Source organism: Crotalus tigris, unplaced genomic scaffold (genome assembly GCF_016545835.1).
Source record: "Crotalus tigris isolate CLP2741 ecotype Arizona unplaced genomic scaffold, ASM1654583v1 scf7180000017987.690289119674:8195010, whole genome shotgun sequence".
NCBI classification, from domain to species: domain Eukaryota; kingdom Metazoa; phylum Chordata; class Lepidosauria; order Squamata; family Viperidae; genus Crotalus; species Crotalus tigris.
In genome coordinates this window covers 5,359,484-5,377,079 of record NW_024096758.1, presented here as the reverse complement: position 1 = coordinate 5,377,079, position 17,596 = coordinate 5,359,484, and the positions used below count along the sequence as shown (strand labels likewise).

Genomic DNA, 17,596 nt, shown 5'->3' with positions numbered 1-17,596 from the left:
ACCCTCCAGTTGGGGAAAAGGCAAAACGCTGCTCATTGTTAGCATCAGCAACCAGCTCCAGTGAAAAGATTGGTGTGGAAGGAGCTTGTGCTTTTTAGGGGGTCTAGTCAGTGCCGCTGTCCATGGTGCTACTCTTGAAGTTGGAGAACAGCAGGGAGTGCTCCAAGGCAAAGGAGTCATGAGCATTTGAGAAGGGCGTTTGTGGAGGGGGAGGACCAATGGGGAATTGAGACACCCCCTATAGCTGGCATACATAGTGCTTCTATCTCCCAGTCTAGTTGACATGAAAATGCTCAATTCTCGCCTGTATTTTGGGCTGCAATACAGCGGTTCCTAGATGGAAAGAGTACCCTTTTTTTGAAAGCATTTGGATTTTACTTGAGTTTAGCTTTGCATAGCGTCTGACCAAGGCTGACCTGGAGAATCAATGATCCAATTCAGGCTTCCTTTGGCCTCAAAACCCAAGTTCTGCCTGTATTAGCAGATCAAAAAGAGGCACATCTGAATTTGTAGATCTGGGAAGTTTCATTATCAAGGCTAACATTTTACTTTCTTCCATCAGCATTACTTTATCCCTCCAAAGGTGATTAACTTTTAGTAGAGTTGACCTACAGAAACAGGAGATCTGTTAAACTTCATAATGCATGCCCAGAATGGCTCATTTAATTTTGGTTTGATTGGTGGGTTTGCCATATTCGAACCCAGATGATTCGTTAACATCAGTTATATAATGTGTGGCCTCAGAAAGTAAGTTTTCAATAAATAAGTGTGAAGTAATATGATGTAAACCCTTCTACTGAACTGAAGAAGCTTCTTGGATGAGAAGCGAAACATTTTCAAGGAAAAGAACCAAGAAAGTCTAGTTGTTTTTTTGGAAAAGCCCCTTTGGGACCTTCTACTGAACTCAACAGTTTATATCAGGATAGCAAACCTTGACACCTCACAACTCAGGTAGGACCACCAGTGCAGCCCAGGAAGCAACCTCACTCTCCTCCCCCCCCCACCTCCAAATCACCAGCCCGCACTCGGAAATCGTTTGACGCCGAAGAAGTTTTATTTTATAAACAAATGTCTTCTGCGAAGGCGCCGGAGTTGGGGCAAGCGATGCCTAAGGAAGTGGGGGCGATTCAGTTGCTGGATCGGCTCACAAAGGCGAGGATCTCTGGCGCGCCCTCGCCGACGGCTTCACTTGCCTACCGAGTCCAAGAGTTGACGGTTCAACTCTGCCTGGGCTTGCTGGCTCTGCGCCCGGGAGATCTCCATCATGTGGCGGAGGAGGTGGAAGGTGAGGTCGATCGAGAGCGGCGGCTCGTGGCGTTTGAGTCGGTCGCTCAGTTCGGCAAGGCGTCGACGCAGTTCTTCTCCCTCCGGAGATAGACGGTGCAGAGATCGCAGCCACAGGCTCGCCCCGTCTGGCTCGGGAACAGGTTGCAGCGGCTGGCGGGATCCGGCGCGATTTTCCTCGGGCAGCCGCAGCCGCAGGGTCAGGTCGCTTTCTGCACTGCCCTCGAGGTCGGCCGCTGGTCTGGCTCCGAGGGACACTTGCGAGACCAGAAGGAGCAGCGAGGCCAGGAGGCTGGGCAGCTGCGCCCGCCTCATGCTGAGGCGCTCCGGGCCTGATAAAGGAGACAGGGAGGTCTTGGAGAGAGCGAGACCCGGGTGACCCAGCACAGGGAGCAACGCCGCCGACCTGCTCCCTAAAGTTGAGGAGAATCTGGGGAACCTGGCTAAAGTCTACTTGAGATGCTCTCCTAAGCAATCGGACGGAGGACAACGTCCCGAGGACTTCTCCAGCCCTCTCTTGGCGATCCAGTGCCAGTAGGGGGCGGCACTGAGCTACTAGTCGCAGCACCCGAGGGCGGAGGGGGTTGCCTGGAGGATCGTCTAGCCTCCGCTTCTTTTTCTCTCCCCCCCCGCCCCTCCCCCAGCCTCAGCCTCAGGTGGAAGGGAAGCAACTTACCGCGATGTGTCCTTGCGGAGCCGGGAAAAGGGTGCTCGGAGCCGCTGGCGGGTTCTTTATATATAGCAAGCCGGGAGATCCATTGACGTCAGTGAGGAACCTGGACTGATTGCTGATGGTGCGGGCGGTGTCCCCCGATAGACCCTTTTGGGACCTGAACTGGTGTCTGAGTGGGAGAAGGTGTCCTTGTGCTTTGTTACTGGATGCCTGCTTCCCCCCCCCCCCGGATTATTTCAGCACTCCCGCAAGTCGCCTCAGAGTAAATTCACTCTTTGCAGACCTAGTTTTTCTTACCTACTTCCGAGGTCCGAACAGACTCGGGTCCTACGAATGCTGAAGCGACTCTCAAGGCACTAATGCCAGGGAGACCAGCTGAGCCCCCTGAAAGTCTTTGTGATTCTCTACCCCACTCTGTGTGTGAACTCTGTCATATAGACCAGCTTTTTGATGTTTTCATGTTTCTTCATATAATCAGTCTTGATTCAAAGCCTCTACTTTCAAACAGCCACGAATCTCAATCTTGGAAGATGCAGCCTCTATCACTTAAAGAAATTAATATAAACAGAAGCTATGATGAACTTCAAAGCTGGTTGACAGACAGGTAATTCTGATTAGTCTGAGAAAATTCCGTAGGAAAGGATCAGGAAGCAATGAGTAGGAATGGAGGTAAATATGCCAGCTTTAGCTGGTAAACAGCATCTTCAAATAGGAAAATAATAGCATCTTAATAGACCAGCCACAGCCCATACAAGATAGGAAGATGTTGTGACTGGTAAGCAGATTTGAAGTAATGGGCAGATTTGGTTAGCCAGTTGAGGGGCAGTAAGGTAGGAGAGGGCAACAGGTGAAAGAGGACAAACACCAAAAAAGACACCAAACTATGTCTGGAATTTTAATTATTTAATAAATGTATTATTTAATAAATGTATATGACTATCCACTTGCCAGCGTGACTCTAGGTAGCTAATAAAAAATAGACATACAATCCAGTTGTCAAAACCACATCTTGCCTCTTCAAAATAGGCACATCTAACATCCCATCCCAAATTTATAGAGAAAAAAACAGTTAATACCTTACGGAAGGTAACAAGAAGGGGAGGGAGGAGAGGAGATTACTCCAGTAGAAAAGACTGTTATGGAAAATACACAACCGTGACCTTGCATTGCATCTTGAAGCTTATTAAGAGATAGTGCAGTGCACAAAATAGTAATGTTTAAATGGGCATATTGTTGTACATACATCTGCCCCACTGCATTTTGAACCAGTTAGTTTCTGGATATTCTTCAAGGGCAACCCCATTTAAAGTTCATTGCAGTAATTCAACCAGAAGATACTAAAATCTGAATGATCAGGAGCAGAGACATCTGATCCGAGGGCAGAAACAATTGACACATCAATTGAAAGTCAAAGACAAAAACCCTCCTGACCATAGCTGTCACCCATTTCTTGATCAGGATCTGGAAATGCAAGAACAATTGTCCCGTGAGTTTATCCGAACAAGCTAACAGTAAACAATCAGCCAATCAAGGAACCACCGAGACCATTTCCACCAACATCGACAGGACAAGTCACTAGTATAGAAAATGAGAACAAATCCCGCTGTCTATTACTGATGATGCTACCTAGTTTGCTAATGAAATGTCTGCAAGAAAACAACCAAGCTCAGAAAGCACGTAGGACAGGGGTAGGCAACCTTGGCTCTTTTATGACTCGTGGACTTTAACTCCCAGAATTCCTGAGCCAGAATTCTGGGAGTTGAAGTCCACGAGTCATAAAAGAGCCAAGGTTGCCTACCCCTGTCCTAGAATGCCATCTAGATATAGGTCCAGAAACCACTATATGGATAAGACATGGTGAAACAAATTGGCTCCAGGTTCAATCTATGTACCCTCTTCCATTGGCTGGGGCACCCAGACGGCTGATTTGGGACTGCGGCACTGATCCCGACGATCCGAGCTTAATTAACTTCTTTCCACGTCCCCCTCCCCGCTTCCCATTCATCTCCTCGGGCTACTTGGCCCCAATAGGAAGACAAACATCCGCTATCGAATGCCATCCTTTGGGCAAATACCAGCCAGGTCCGCCGCGAAGCGAGGAAGCCGTGATGATTGGCTGGCGGGGAGGCCGTACAGAGGCTGGACGGCGGGAGCGCGAGCGAGCCCTTTCAGCGTCCAGTGTGCCCTGGGCCTGCGTCAAGAGCGGAGGATGAGAAAGAGCGCGCTCTTGACAAACTTCAGCTCTGTGAGGAGAGGCGCGGCTCTACGGAGCAGCTTCTCTCCTCAGCCTCGGAGGGGAAAGCGGCTCTGGAAAAGCGGCGCAGCCTGCCACCTCCCCAGCAAAAAAAGGGAGAAGCGCTACTTTCTTCTGGACGCTAAAGCAGAAGAAAGCGGTTATTTCATCCCGAGTTGCTGTGGAAGCAGAGGGGAACTATTTACTAACTGAAGGACCTGGCGACAGCCTATTCCTCTCTTGCCGCAGTCAGGCAAGCAGGGGGCTGCACGAGAGATTGACTGGGTCGCCTCGGTGCTGGGCTGGGCGATTTCGTTTTAACTGCAGGCCCTCTGGAATTTTGGCCTGTTCAAGCACCATGTATTAGCTGGCAGTGAGGCAGTGTTCTACTAGCAGCACTGATATGGCTCTCCATTATTAACCCCAAATAGAACCATCAGTGTTTCTCAATTTCAAAATCTGTGGGCTTCAACTCCCAGAATCCCCCAGCCTTTTTTTGAAATCGCTGAGGTTGAGAAATACCCATCTATCAGAATGAAAAGTGAATGGCCATTCGCCATATGGTTTCCTCCATGCATTTGTTGCATTCTTTTTAAAAGTCTGTTTTGTCAGCAGGATAGTACCTTCCACACCAACAGTACATTAATTCATTCTGAATCAATTTTGAGTCTGTCACATTGGATAATTAGAAGTGCAATTGTCATTATGCTACCAGTGCAGATGCACCAATTTGGCCTTGTAACTGGGTGCTCCAGAGTTTGCAAACATCCCTTGCTTCTTCAGGAACAGCAATATCCAGGATTTACTAGATCTGACTTCATTGAAGTTCGAAGTGAAAACATTTATTTTGATTTATATATCACTTTTGATTATATATATTTATTCATTTGATATATATATCACTATACAGAAGCTCATGATAGCACACATAGTTCTCCCTCCTATTTTTCTCCCATAACCACATCCCTGATCAGTAGATTGGCTTGAATGAAAGCAACCCGACTCAAAAATCACTCAATGAGCTTCCATGGCTGATGGCAGACTAGAACTGGGTCTCCTTGATCCTAGTCCAAAACCTTAACCACTGTACCATATATGTGTTCTATATGTTCGCCTACTTTGTAAGAACTGATTCCAATTGGATTGGACTAAGCATCCTATTTTTTGTAGTAGTCATTTTAATTCCTTAGAATCAACCAGAACCTAAAAATCAATCATTCTTATATGATACTCATTAACAATGGATGTTTTATTGGCTACAATTGTGGACCCTGGATCTTCCCTCAAGCTTTAATCTGTTCCTTGTCAGCCAAATGAGTCTCTTGTAGTGTTATAACATCTATCCTATTATCTATGGCCAGTCTGCTTAAGTACTCACATTTACTTCTACTTAAGCCTTCTATGTTCAGTTGCAAAATATGGATCTGGGGTCCAATATATTGCTGATCCTTTAAACTAAATGTGTACATCAGTGATTGTATGATCTCTGTGGATGCCATACGCATCTACATACAAATAAATCAACAATGGAAGCTTCCTGAGAGACTGGTTCAATATATGGAGATACCCTCTAGTTATCATGGCAAATTGCCACTAATATATCTCTCCTTGATCAATTTTCCAAATTTGTTCCAAAAATTAACTTAGCTATCAATTGGACCCTCCAGTATCCCACTATTTCAATGGTGAATTCAGCAAACGATCCCATGCTTCGCATTCAGGTGGCCTCAAATCTAGTTTTTGATATGCCAAAGCAAGGGCAGAAAAGTAGCCTTAAAACACTAAAAAACCGCTACAGTAATTACTTACAGTTAATAGGCAAAATGGAGCAAATGTCTTATTCCATGGCTCAGTTACACAGAATGCTTGGTCTGGTTACTGAATTCTCACTGGGTTAAAATAATGCATTAAACCATAAACTAATTGAAGATTGGGTTACATGACACAATAAGATACCAAAGGGAGTTCTCATTTGGTCCACACTTGGGACTGGCCACTTGATTAAGCAAAGCAAATGGTAGTGAAACCGCAACTGTAGTTATGATCTTACTTCAGCTTTCCTTTGTTTTATAGACCTGTGAAGTTCATAAATGCAAGGACTGGTTGCAAAGTTACTTTTTCATCATTGTTATAACTGCTAATGGTTACTGTATAAGGCAGTAGTTAAATGTGAACAGAGAACATTAATCAAGCTTATTTATGCTAATTGTATCCATTAGTACAGGGGTATCAAACTGCTGGCCCACAGGCCGGATACATCATAGGAAACTGCGCTCATCCCGTTGCTGGCAATGGCAAAAAAGTTGTGATACGTTGCAACACATGTGACGTTGCGAGGTTGACACCTCTACATTAGAGCCAAGTGTATCCTGGCCTGCAGGTGTAAAAGAGCTTTTTACATTCCTAGAGAATAGTAATCACAGCTCAGAGAAATTAGTTTTCCTACAAACACCCTACAGTCAAGTACCTAGATGATTGCAGCAGTTCCTGTGTTCCAAAACACAGTATATCTTCAGTTTCTTCGGGCAGCTGTGATAGCTGGTCTGATTCTTTAACTGCTAATAGTATGCAGATCAGGGGTTTATTTTGTCCAATTCTCCTCTTCAGGGAATACTTGGGGCTTTTTCATGAATATATCTTTGTGCAGTTGCATATGCTGGTTTACTGGGCTGGTGGCTGGTTTATGGTATGCATCCTGGGTTGGTCATCTGTTTGCAATGCATGAAGAACAGTGAGTAAAGAAAATCTGCAGGTGTTCTAATAGCATTAAGCATAGTTCTCATGTCTTCCCATGCCAGATTATAGTTTATTGGCTTTCCAGGAAAGATAACTGTTCCAGATAATGGCAACACACTGAACCACAGGAAGTCTGGAGACAGAAAAAGAAGAAAAAGTCAAGGACAACAACATAGCTAATTATGGATTTGAGTGTTGGTGCATGTGCATGTAGGCAGTGTCAGAAGTAAAGGAATTTAGGCAAGAAAGGCAGCTTATACCTGTAGTTCAAGGGGATGAAGTAGAAGTTGGCAACCTGCACTGCTGGCCAAATCTGAAAGACAGAGGCAGCACCATTGGAAGAGTTTGATGAAGAGCAGCCACCATATCTGCTTCATCCCTCCCACCCAATAGGAAAGGAGAAGCTGAAGTTTGAAGCAGCCACAACAGGGCTGGATCAACTGAATAGCCAAGCAATTCTACAGGGTCTCTGGAAAATATGGAGGAAGTCTCTTCTTCCACCAATCCACCTAGACAATCCCTCTGCAAGGCTATCCAGAGGAAGACTGCCAAGTCCAAGCAATGGTATCTTAAGGCCACTCACATAATAGTTGGTGATCAGGGCATCAGGGTAGTCCTGCAAAAGGAAAGACAGGTAGATAGAATTGCTGTATGTGTCCAATTTTGAGGGACTTATACTAATAGTCCTAAAAAAGGAGGGGGAAATCCCAGGGAGGAGTTTTCTGAGGCTCTAAGATCAGATGATAGTTCTTCCTAAACTCAAGTCTAAATCTGTCACCCTGAACAGTTTCGCACTGCCTGGGTTCATACACTGCATTACCTTCACACACTGTGTTAAACTGGGGTTTGTTTTACCTGTGATTTAAGGAATAACTGGCCTTACTCATACAACATACTGACAAGGCATGCTTTGGGTCCCATCAATAAAACTGTATCATCTGATGGGTCCCAGGAATGTGCCTTCTCTTGTCATGGTGCCTGCTCCCTGGAAAAAACATTTACATGGTTTCCACCCTAACCTTACTTAAATAAGCCTTTAGAACTTGATTCTACTGCAGACTTTGGGCCAGAACAAGTAATGCCCCTTCATGGGATGTTTGGTGCCTTAAATATATTGTTCTTTTTCTGGACTTTTTTATTCTCAGGTTATGTATAAACTATTTTTATTTTAGAAAATGAAGTGGTTTGTAAATGTCTTGAAGAAACAATCACTAATCCAAGCAAATGTGTTCATAACAAAACCCCATCCACATGTTCACAAACCACAATGGTTGGGGTTTCTTTCTATCACTTTTCCACCATCATCCAAAACATCTCAGATAGATTCCTATGTGATTGGGAATGAATTCAGGAAAATAGAAATAAGAGATGTATCTGGGGTAATTACTTCTTTTAGATCCTGCCTTGATTCAATATTTCTAAGCTACAGGCGGTCTTTCTCAATCAGCTCTTTCCTTTATCTCTAAGAATGGGTTCCATCAAACTTTTTGGCAATATATTCTTCATGACTCATCATTGCTTAGCAAACAAAGTGTTATAGTACATGCAAACATAAGACATGAGAATTCTTTGCTGAACAAGGAAGAGCAAACAAAAAGCATCTTGCTAAGACATTGTACTGTTTTCATAACATGCTGGAGATGCGTGGCCCCTTAACCAAACCTGCACTATGTGACTCAGTCACCCTGAGAGGGATAGGCAGGCATCTCACGGCAGAATATGACAAACCACTAACCAAGGAACAAAAACAGACATAAAAAAAGCCATTCAAGTGTGTGACTGAAGTTGGCATAGTTCAAAAGACAGAATCTTGTCTCTGAGGCAGCTTTGTGGGAATAAAGGTGCTAGAGAAGCTGTGCATCTCTGTCTTTTTTGAATTTCTTTCCATTGGACACAAAGAATGTGTACATAACTGATTTTTTTTTGTAGCTGTTAGTACATAGTGATTACTGGCAACAGTATTTTCTTAAGTTGTCCAGAAAGCTTTTCAATGTAAGAATAGCATTGATTAAAAAAATATTTGTCTAACTTTTTGCTTCTACACCTAATGAATTAAACCATTTTGAATGAGAGGATAAAGATCAGGACATGAATATGTCACTATAGTCTACTAACAATTTGGAAATTCATAAAAGAGAAAGCAATTCCATGGCTGTAGAGGAAAATTAAACTGCTTGCTCTTCTATGAATTGAATTCCACAATTTAATATGCTCCGTCTTCATTAGTAGCTTCTTTTGTCTATTTGAAATCTCCCCCATTCAATGTCACAGGATGATAAAGTACTATGAGAGAGAAAAACAGCCTATCTGATGGCCCAGTTTTCCTCTTCTTGCTACATTTCTGTTTGTGACTACTCTGCAGTAAGTTGGGTGGTGCTGTCTTTGAAAAGGTGATTGGCCTAGAGCAGTTTTTTTTTAAACTTGACAACTTCTAGCTGGGAAATTCTGGGAGTTGAAATTCACACATCTTAAAGTTGCCAAGTTTGAAAAAGCACCGTCCTAGAGAACTTCTTCTATATTCCAGATGAAGGATAGCTTACCTACTCTTGTAGCAAATTTAAGAGCAGCAACTTTCTTTACTAACTCTGACCATGACTGATCATTTGCATGGATGGGCAATCAATTCAGTCAGCCAGAGTGAATACAGAACTACAGGAGGATTAGTTTGTTACATGTTCTTGGAAAGCTGTTTGGCAGAAGCCTAATCAAAAGAGTATGAAAAGTGACAATGAGACAATGTTGGGGAACTGCAAAGTAGCTCTGCAACAGGGACACTATAAAAAACAGATTTTTGCTCTTCAGAAAGTCACTAAAAGATGTATGAATGTGACAAAGATATGCTGATTTAGAGAAACTAAATAGGCTTGTAGAATGTTTTGCACAAAAACATAAGATGGTTGCTTGCTAAATACATAAGATTAGTATATGATGTGAATAAACCATGCATAAACGTAAATAAGTTGTCTGGATATGTTTTGTTTATTCCTTTACCATATTGTATTGCTATTTATTTTGTTGTATTAGCATTTCTTGTGTTTTATATTGTGACTCTTCCAGAGTTGGCCTGGAGTCAGGTTGCACCAAAGTATGTATGTATGCCTTGAACTGTGAGATGGGAGGCAAATAACTTTGATACTGTAGGTATGAATAAATACATAAAACTCTTCACCAAATACATTTAGCATAAGATAAAGATGTGTGATAACCCCTTGGCTGGAATGTATTTATAGATACAGATAAATGCATAAGGAATGTTTGTATCAAGGTTAGATTTAATTACAGTATATTTTCTTTGCTTTCCTCTCAACTCCAATCTTTAGTTTATTTTGCAAACTACCTCTTACTCTTTTCCTGCACTTCGTCTAATGTTGTTTATTGGCAGTGGAACAGTCTGATGGATAAACATGCATGTTTTTGCACTGATTCTTTAAGGCAAATTGGCCGAAGAAATGGTAGAGGTTTTAAACCCAGTAAGCAACGCTTCTTCTGTTTTTTTTTAAAATCTCTGTACCCACACATCTAACTTGATGCTTAATTTGGAATTTACCTTCTTGAGTTTGCTCCAGTTCTCTTTCAAGGATAGGCCATTGAGTGTTCCCGCCACAGTCAGAAAACAGGCCAGGAAGCAGGGTGCAAATCCAACCTGTGTGAAATATAGATAGGAATACAAGAGAGATTTAGGGAAATAAGATGAAGTATTCTTGGTCTATGAAACGGAAAGGAGTAGAGAAAAGATCTCTCAAGGTGGAAGATATAGCTATCATGGGACTCCAATAGATCTTGCTCTTCCCCATCAAGTACAACAAAACCAGACCCAGAATGGTGATGATGGTGGAGAACCGCAGCTTTAATACTTGACATACAGCGTTTAGTAAACAACACTCTAATGTAGGAGATGGAGCTATGTGTGTATGTATCAAGCAAGAAGGGAAATTGTGCAAAAGGTAGGTTACAAAAATGTAGAGACTGTAATTCAGGCATGGTTTAATTCTCAAACTCTACAGCAAAAGAATTAACAAGCAGTTAGGCAGCCATTTTTGGGAAGGATGCTTATGTGCTCCCTTCCCACCACTTGAATTCATGAGGATTTCCCTAACCTGATCCAGCAGCATCTTCTGGAGTGCAGCCACTCTGGTTTTGCCGAGCACTAGACGATCCAGGACTTGATACCATTTTCCAATGACTGGGCCCTGAAAAAGTTTGATGGATAGCCATCAGAGATGATATTTAAGCAGCTTCTGCTCCCATGCTGAGCTTAAGTATCCTACTCCTGTTTTCCATATGTCTCAGAAGAATCAACTTTATTAGCTCAAGGAATAGGTCTGGTCATTGCACTTATATCAAGACAGCTGGAGCTGATGTGTCCAACTGAGCTATGGGATGAGTTCCCTTCCCTCTCAGTACTCACAATTTTCACTTACCACAAAGCAAAATCCAATGCTCATCATTTTTAGGGTCCGCCAGCCACTGTGCCCAGACAGCCCTCTTCTTTCAATCATCTGCTGTGAAATCACATCTCCAGCACCCATGAGGGTCCCTGTAATACAACATTAATTCAGTATTGATCCAATCAATATTCTGAATGCCAGAGGAGTTTAAAGCTTAAAGTAATATCTGATTTCATTTGTTGTGTATGTGTGTGTTTGTGTGCGCGCGCATGCGTGTGCATATGCATGTGTGTGTATGCTTTTGATTCCTTGCAACTACCTGGCCAAGTTCCTGCAGTTTTCTTGGCTAGATTTTGGACGTGGTTTATCATTGCCTCATTCCTAGAGTTGAGAAGAAGTGACTGGCCCAGAGTCACCCAACTGGCCCTGTATTTAAGGCAGACTAGAACTCATAGTCTCCTGGTTTTCAGCCTGGTGCCTTTAGTATACCAAACTGGGTCACTGCACCAAATTGACTCTGACCTTTCCTTTACTTATATTATCTCTGCTGTCTTCTCATTTCATGTACTTTAATTCAATTAGTTGCTTCTTGCTTTGGGCAAACCAGAATGTGCCAGTACCTTTCAATTTTCCAACCTGAATCCTAACAGAAGATTCCTAATCGTACTTTTGTGAGTTCCTAACTATATTTTACTCTTCATGTTTCCAAGTCCCAGACACTGCAGTCTTCTAGACACTGCTGAATTCTTATGCCTAAATAAGAAAATGGGAATGTGTAGCTCAAGCATTTTCTTCTTGCTCTCAAAAAAGACATTCAGTTTGTACAGTTGTAGATTAATAGACGGGGGACGGGGTGGGTGTTCAAGATCCTACCACAAAAATTGTTCAAGACTATCTGATTAAAGCAACTTTCCTTTTGCTTTACCTAAGAGAAATTAAAAAGTTCTTGCTAACACCAGGACTAAATATGGGAAGCTACTCATTGCAAAAGTTGAGACAATAGGCAACACGGGTCCAAATCACGTCTTATATTTTTTTTTTACTGAAGTCTGGTCTGGGGGAGGGGGCAGAGCATTTGGTCCACTGACTTCCAAAAGTCTCTGCCAACAACTCTTGACGTCAAGCCTCCTTCCTTCAGTGAGACCTAGCCAGCTGGCAGAGAAATAAGCCACAATGCTTGGAAGAGCTGTCAGTCTCTCCTGCCCTTGGAACTGAATGAAAAGGTGCAGCCAGTGCTAAGAGTCAAGGGCAGAAGAGGAGATCCAACTAGAGTAAGTACCACTTGTACAGAAGCTGTCTCAGTTTCTTCTATGAGTTTCCAGACTCTCAGGAATCTGCCAAAAATACAAAGTAATTTATTGGCTTTCCAGATGAATGTATCTGTTTTAGTTACTGATCAGCTCCATTAAATGAGAGCCATCACATTGCAGAAAAACAAACCCAGAGAAAAATTGTTGGGTAATACTTCAGAAAACCTTGTCCAGAGGAAGTAACACCATGCACAATTTATACCACACAGGGAAATGACACCATGCGTAACTATAACTGAGTACTATGAAACCATTAGAGACAGTCAGGGCAAGTTTCCTCCTACACAGTAGAAACATACAAGGAAGTGGAGTTAAGTTGAGGAAGAAATCATACACTGTTGGGTGAAAAAAATGAAGACAAGACAGATACTGTGGAATTTGATTGTTGATAGGAAACTAACAATCAGTCTTTCAAATACTGCCCACACGAAGGACTAATTCTTGTTCAGATGCGCAAATTTCCTTGGTCGAGATATTCCTCCCCAAAAAATAGGAACCACTATCTTTAGCTGAAGTATCAGAAACATCATAGCACTGGTTCAGCTTCCAACTCATTGATAAATACACAGGAAGCAAATGCACTTTCCCTGATCCATCCGTCCATTCATTCATCTATATAGGCTGGGGGGTAGCACCTGAATGATGCAGTTGGCAAGCCTGCTAAGTGTAATGGGATGAGTCTCTCTCAATGCCAGGTACATCACAGAGATTGACGACTCTCTGGGCGATGACTTCACCTACATGAAACTTTGGAGAGCTGCCAACTCTGCTTGCTAGTTTGCCTACGACAAACAGGCAGATTCCATTACACCTGATGGATGGCCCTGGGATGGAGTTGTCAGCAAGAAAAATTAGGGAGGGGAAAGATGCAGGGACAAGTACACAAGCATTAGCACAATGGTTCCAGAACTTGTTTAGTAACAGCAAATCCACAATAGCTGTGTATGTTCACATTTAATGAAATTAAATGTAGTAAATTAAATGTGCAAATTCAAAGCTAATCAGATCAGGAAAACATCTAATTTAATGAAATTAAATGTAGTAAATTAAATGTGCAAATTCAGAGCTAATCAGATCAGGAAAAGACCAAACACATTGCTCTATAAAATGCTAATTTTTTAGTTAATTTAACCTTGGTTACTTGTTTTTGCTTAGCATACTGTGGGAAATCAGTTCACTGGTTAGTTTAGAGTTTAGTGAATCATACAGCTCAGAAGTCATTAACCAAGTTTGCATGTATATAGCCACTGAGGAACCAACAAGTGCAATAAACTAGAGTTGAGGACTGACCCTACTGTGTAACAAACTCCGTATCTGTCCCAAAGGTGCTTTTCTTCAAAAGGCAACTGGACTGACTTTTTTTTTCTTTGAAAACATTTCACTTCTCATCCAAGAAGCTTCTTTATTCTAACTGGTGGGGAATGGAATGGATTTACATTTTTTGCAGTCATCCAGTTATTAGCACTTTGAGAATTGTTGAGGCCACATGGGGGTTCAGGGTTTCCAGAATCAGAATGTAAACAAGTGTGAAACTTTCTTGGGACTGCTGAAAGGACTGCATTGTAAACAGGAGATAGGTGGTATTGTATCACTCCCTCTCTGTTGAGGGAGGGCTGTCCAGTTTTAATATAGGTGGCCTCTATGATCCCTCTTTTAAATCAGTGGTCTTCTCTGTCCTGAATGTGAACCTTGAGCTTGGTCTTTAGATGCTGAATTAGAAAATTCTCTAAAAAAATATCCATACTGGGGATATTTCTTTCAATCCCAGTTTTCTGCCAGGAGCAAAGAGGGCTTTTGCAAGGGGAATATGAAGAACGGCATCCTTGACATAGGTCAAAGCCATTTATGCAATGTACTATAGAAATGTGGTCCCAACAAAAGACATCAGAAGCTCTCTCAAGAGACAAATCCTAAGGATTCAGTAATTTTCATTTTGTTTTCATACAATACACTCAGCCATAAACTAATAAAGAATGATGAGCCTACAAAGCACGGCATGTGAAAGAATGAAAGAGTATTAAACTAACCAAGCCTTCCATAATATTTACAAAAAGCTGCTAGGATTTAAATGACCACATTAAGTATATTCTTAAACACAACTAGCAAAAACCTAACATCAATTTTGCAGAAGCCATAATCAATTTCTCTTGGGTTAACTTAGTTTGCAAGATTGTAGGATAAACCAACACATATTGCCTTGACTCCTCAGAGGAATGGCAGGAAATCAATGTAATAATTAGAAAACCCTCCTCAATTTCAAGATCCTAATTTTCAAGTTTCAAGTCCTGCCAACCTTTAAGCTCTGGATAAGCAGTGAAGTGAGATCCCATCCTGAGAAAAGAACATTTAGGTTTTTGCAACAGCAATGTCTTTTTATTGGCTCTCCACAATTTGGTAGTCATCATTAGATGAATTTTGAAAATTGTTCATTTTATTGGCTTACTATTTTAAGGACTGTATTTGCCTATTATGACAGCATTGTGATCTCCAGTTACTGACATAATGATTAAATATATGATGTGATTACATGCCTTTCTTATGCTTTTTTTCAAAAGGCAACTGGACTTTGTTTTTTCCTTGAAGACATTTCACTGAAGAAGCTTCTTGGATGAGAATTGAAACCTCTTCAAGGAAAAAAACAAAATCTGGTTGCCTTTTCAAAAAAGGCACTTTTGGAACAACCATGACCTGGATGACTGAAAATCTCCATAGACATTATTTGTCTTCTGTAACTCAGTTAGTAAGAAAGACATTCCAAAACTGAATATAAATGTAAAAACTAACAAAGGTATTGTTTGTGCTGCTGCCACTCTCTAGAAGACAGAAGTATATGAATCTTTAAGTTGATACACTGGAGGGACATTTATGTATGTTAGATTCTTGCTATGAGAACTGCCACGAAAGGAAGTGGCTGTGATCAACACGCAGTAGTGAATAACCAGAGGAACAAAGGAAGACAGCAAGCAGCCAGAGAAGTAGGGAAGTGCCCTGTTCCTTTCCCAGGGCTAATGTGCCTTAGCTCCTCTTACCAGCTGTGATGATTTGCACCTTCCAGGGGTGCTGGGCCATCAATCTCTGGTAGGCTCTCCAAAAGGTTGCCATGTCACCTAACACAGCTTCTATAGTATAGAGAAGTGAAAAATATATTGGAGCACAAGTTCTGCCCAACAGTGCATTATGAGTACCATTCTCTACAGTGCTGCAGTGAAGAAATATTAGATGATCCAAATATCATAATGGCCTGTAAAAAGCTGTCTCTCTTTTTTTCAGAAGGCCATATATTACTTCATATAGGTTGTTGGAATATACTATTGTTGGAATAGTAAAAATGACAGTGGACAGTGGAACTAATGAGCACAACCAACGAGGACCCAAGCAAAGGTCAAACAGTTCAGTCCGGATTCTTCACTGAGTACGTCATTTGTTACAATGACTCAAATCTCCTTCCAACTCTAGGATTTTATGAAATACTTCTATCTGTAACTCCATGCTGTGCGGTTTACATTTATCTAATAGTTACACTAGTGCAAATATTCCGAGTGTCTGCACTTTCCATACATTAAATGTACTTAAACAGCACTATTATCATGACTCCATACATAAAGAGAAAGTGTTATTCTTGTTCTCAGGAAGTGAGTTGATGGTATGTGTATTTACTTGGGAATATTTATGTGTTTATTAGAAAATAAATTACCATAAGAAAAGACAACTATGATATGAATTATCTGACCGACCCGGTCACTGATGCTCCATCGGCTTGCCTCAGTAAGTCAGCTCTGCTTTGCATGCTCTCAAACAAGCTTTACTAAGAGAAGAGACTATTTGTAACTTAGAGTAGAACTACTGGGGTCCTTGGTGCTCTAGGTCTAGGAGTTTGGTTATTAATTAGGTAATTAATTAAGTACCTAGCTGGGTAGTGAAACATCAGGAAGAAAATAGCCAAGCCCCGACAGCACCAAGGACCCACAAACAGGCCTTTAAAAAAAAAAAAGAAGCATCTCACGTTATTCTTATTTTAATACATTTCACCGGAACATACCAACTAGAATGCCTTTTTATGCGCACACTCGCCTTTTCTAAGCAAAGGAAAACATCCAATCCCTGCCCGCACCTCACAAAATCTGCCGCCGGAGGCACCACAGATACCGGGTATATACTTCCCAACTTCACGTATACTTAAACTTTTGTCCCGGCTTCCTGGCTTTGAATGATCCCAGTTCGGGCAGGCACGTGGCTCTACCGACCTCAAGGCAGCAAGAGATGACGCGCAATATTTCTGAAGCGTCTATTGGTAGAAAGAAACGGAGGGGCGGAGGAAAGAATTTACGCACCTCACAACCCGAGTAGAACTACGAATGAATAGAGTGTTCGTTATGGGGTTTCGCTGCAATTGTTTCAAGAGGACCGATCATGAAGTTAGAAAAAAATACAAAAGACGCTTTAAACGCCCCAGGCTGTAAATATCAGCGATTTTTGTATTCCCCTTACTAAAAATAAGTTGTTTGCGTTTGCATGGGTTGATAGTGCAGGCAATCTCCATGTTCTGTTTTAATGGCAAGCACAGTATAAGAACGTTCTAAATTGGAAGAGATCAATCAATCAATCAATCAATCAGACTAAAGCTGGAAGAGACCTTGAAGGTCTTCTAGTCCAACCCCCTGGTGAAGCAGGAGATCCTATATCCTTTCAGACAGTGCTTTTTTTCTAAAAAAAAAAAAAAAGTGCCGGAACTCACACATGTCATACAACCTGCCTTGCCTACCCTACAAGGTTCCATCCAAAAAATGGTACCGGAACTCCATTCTGGCCATTCTATGAGAAAAAAAGCCCTGCTTTCAGATAGGTGGCTGTCCAATCTTTTTTTTAAAAAAACTTCAGTGATGAAGCACCCACAACTTCTGAAAGCAAGCTGTTTCACTGGTTAATTGTCCTCACTATTAAGAAATTTCTCCTTAGTTCTAGGTTACTTCTC

The 17,596-nt window shown here is 41.9% G+C and overlaps 2 protein-coding genes across 5 annotated transcripts; both read right to left on the bottom strand.

Annotated features, from left to right (window-relative positions):
• Positions 1 to 345: 345 nt before the first annotated feature.
• On the bottom strand, positions 346 to 1,985 carry UCN (urocortin). The gene is made up of 2 exons (XM_039345899.1): positions 1,961 to 1,985; positions 346 to 1,616 (listed from the first exon to the last, which is right to left on the bottom strand). Exon 2 carries the CDS (start codon positions 1,597 to 1,599, stop codon positions 1,186 to 1,188), a length of 414 nt encoding a protein of 137 aa, XP_039201833.1. The 5' UTR covers positions 1,600 to 1,616; positions 1,961 to 1,985; the 3' UTR covers positions 346 to 1,185.
• A 3,025-nt stretch (positions 1,986 to 5,010) lies between these two features.
• Positions 5,011 to 17,022, bottom strand: MPV17 (mitochondrial inner membrane protein MPV17). Of its 4 annotated transcripts, none has more exons than XM_039346110.1 (8): positions 16,664 to 16,888; positions 15,654 to 15,743; positions 11,348 to 11,463; positions 11,024 to 11,116; positions 10,474 to 10,569; positions 7,510 to 7,542; positions 7,187 to 7,239; positions 5,011 to 7,059 (listed from the first exon to the last, which is right to left on the bottom strand). In XM_039346110.1, exons 2-8 carry the CDS (start codon positions 15,724 to 15,726, stop codon positions 6,990 to 6,992), a joined length of 534 nt encoding a protein of 177 aa, XP_039202044.1. In that variant the 5' UTR covers positions 15,727 to 15,743; positions 16,664 to 16,888; the 3' UTR covers positions 5,011 to 6,989. The 4 variants fall into 4 exon arrangements, with proteins under 4 accessions (XP_039202044.1, XP_039202043.1, XP_039202042.1 ...); XM_039346109.1 differs by having other exon boundaries at positions 16,696 to 16,885; XM_039346108.1 differs by having other exon boundaries at positions 16,736 to 16,884.
• Between the last annotated feature and the right edge of the window lie 574 nt (positions 17,023 to 17,596).

What these genes read in the sequence shown, in the direction of transcription:
- UCN (XM_039345899.1), bottom strand. Translation starts at nt 1,599, where the DNA reads ATGAGGCGGGCGCAGCTGCCCAGCCTCCTGGCCTCGCTGCTCCTTCTG.
- MPV17 (XM_039346110.1), bottom strand. Translation starts at nt 15,726, where the DNA reads ATGGCAACCTTTTGGAGAGCCTACCAGAGATTGATGGCCCAGCACCCC. An exon ending in GCATTGGATTTTGCTTTGTG is followed by an intron (nt 11,117 to 11,347) that starts GTAAGTGAAAAT and finishes AAACTTTTTCAG; the next exon opens with GGCCCAGTCATTGGAAAATG. An exon ending in TTCATCCCCTTGAACTACAG is followed by an intron (nt 7,060 to 7,186) that starts GTATAAGCTGCC and finishes TTCTGTCTCCAG; the next exon opens with ACTTCCTGTGGTTCAGTGTG.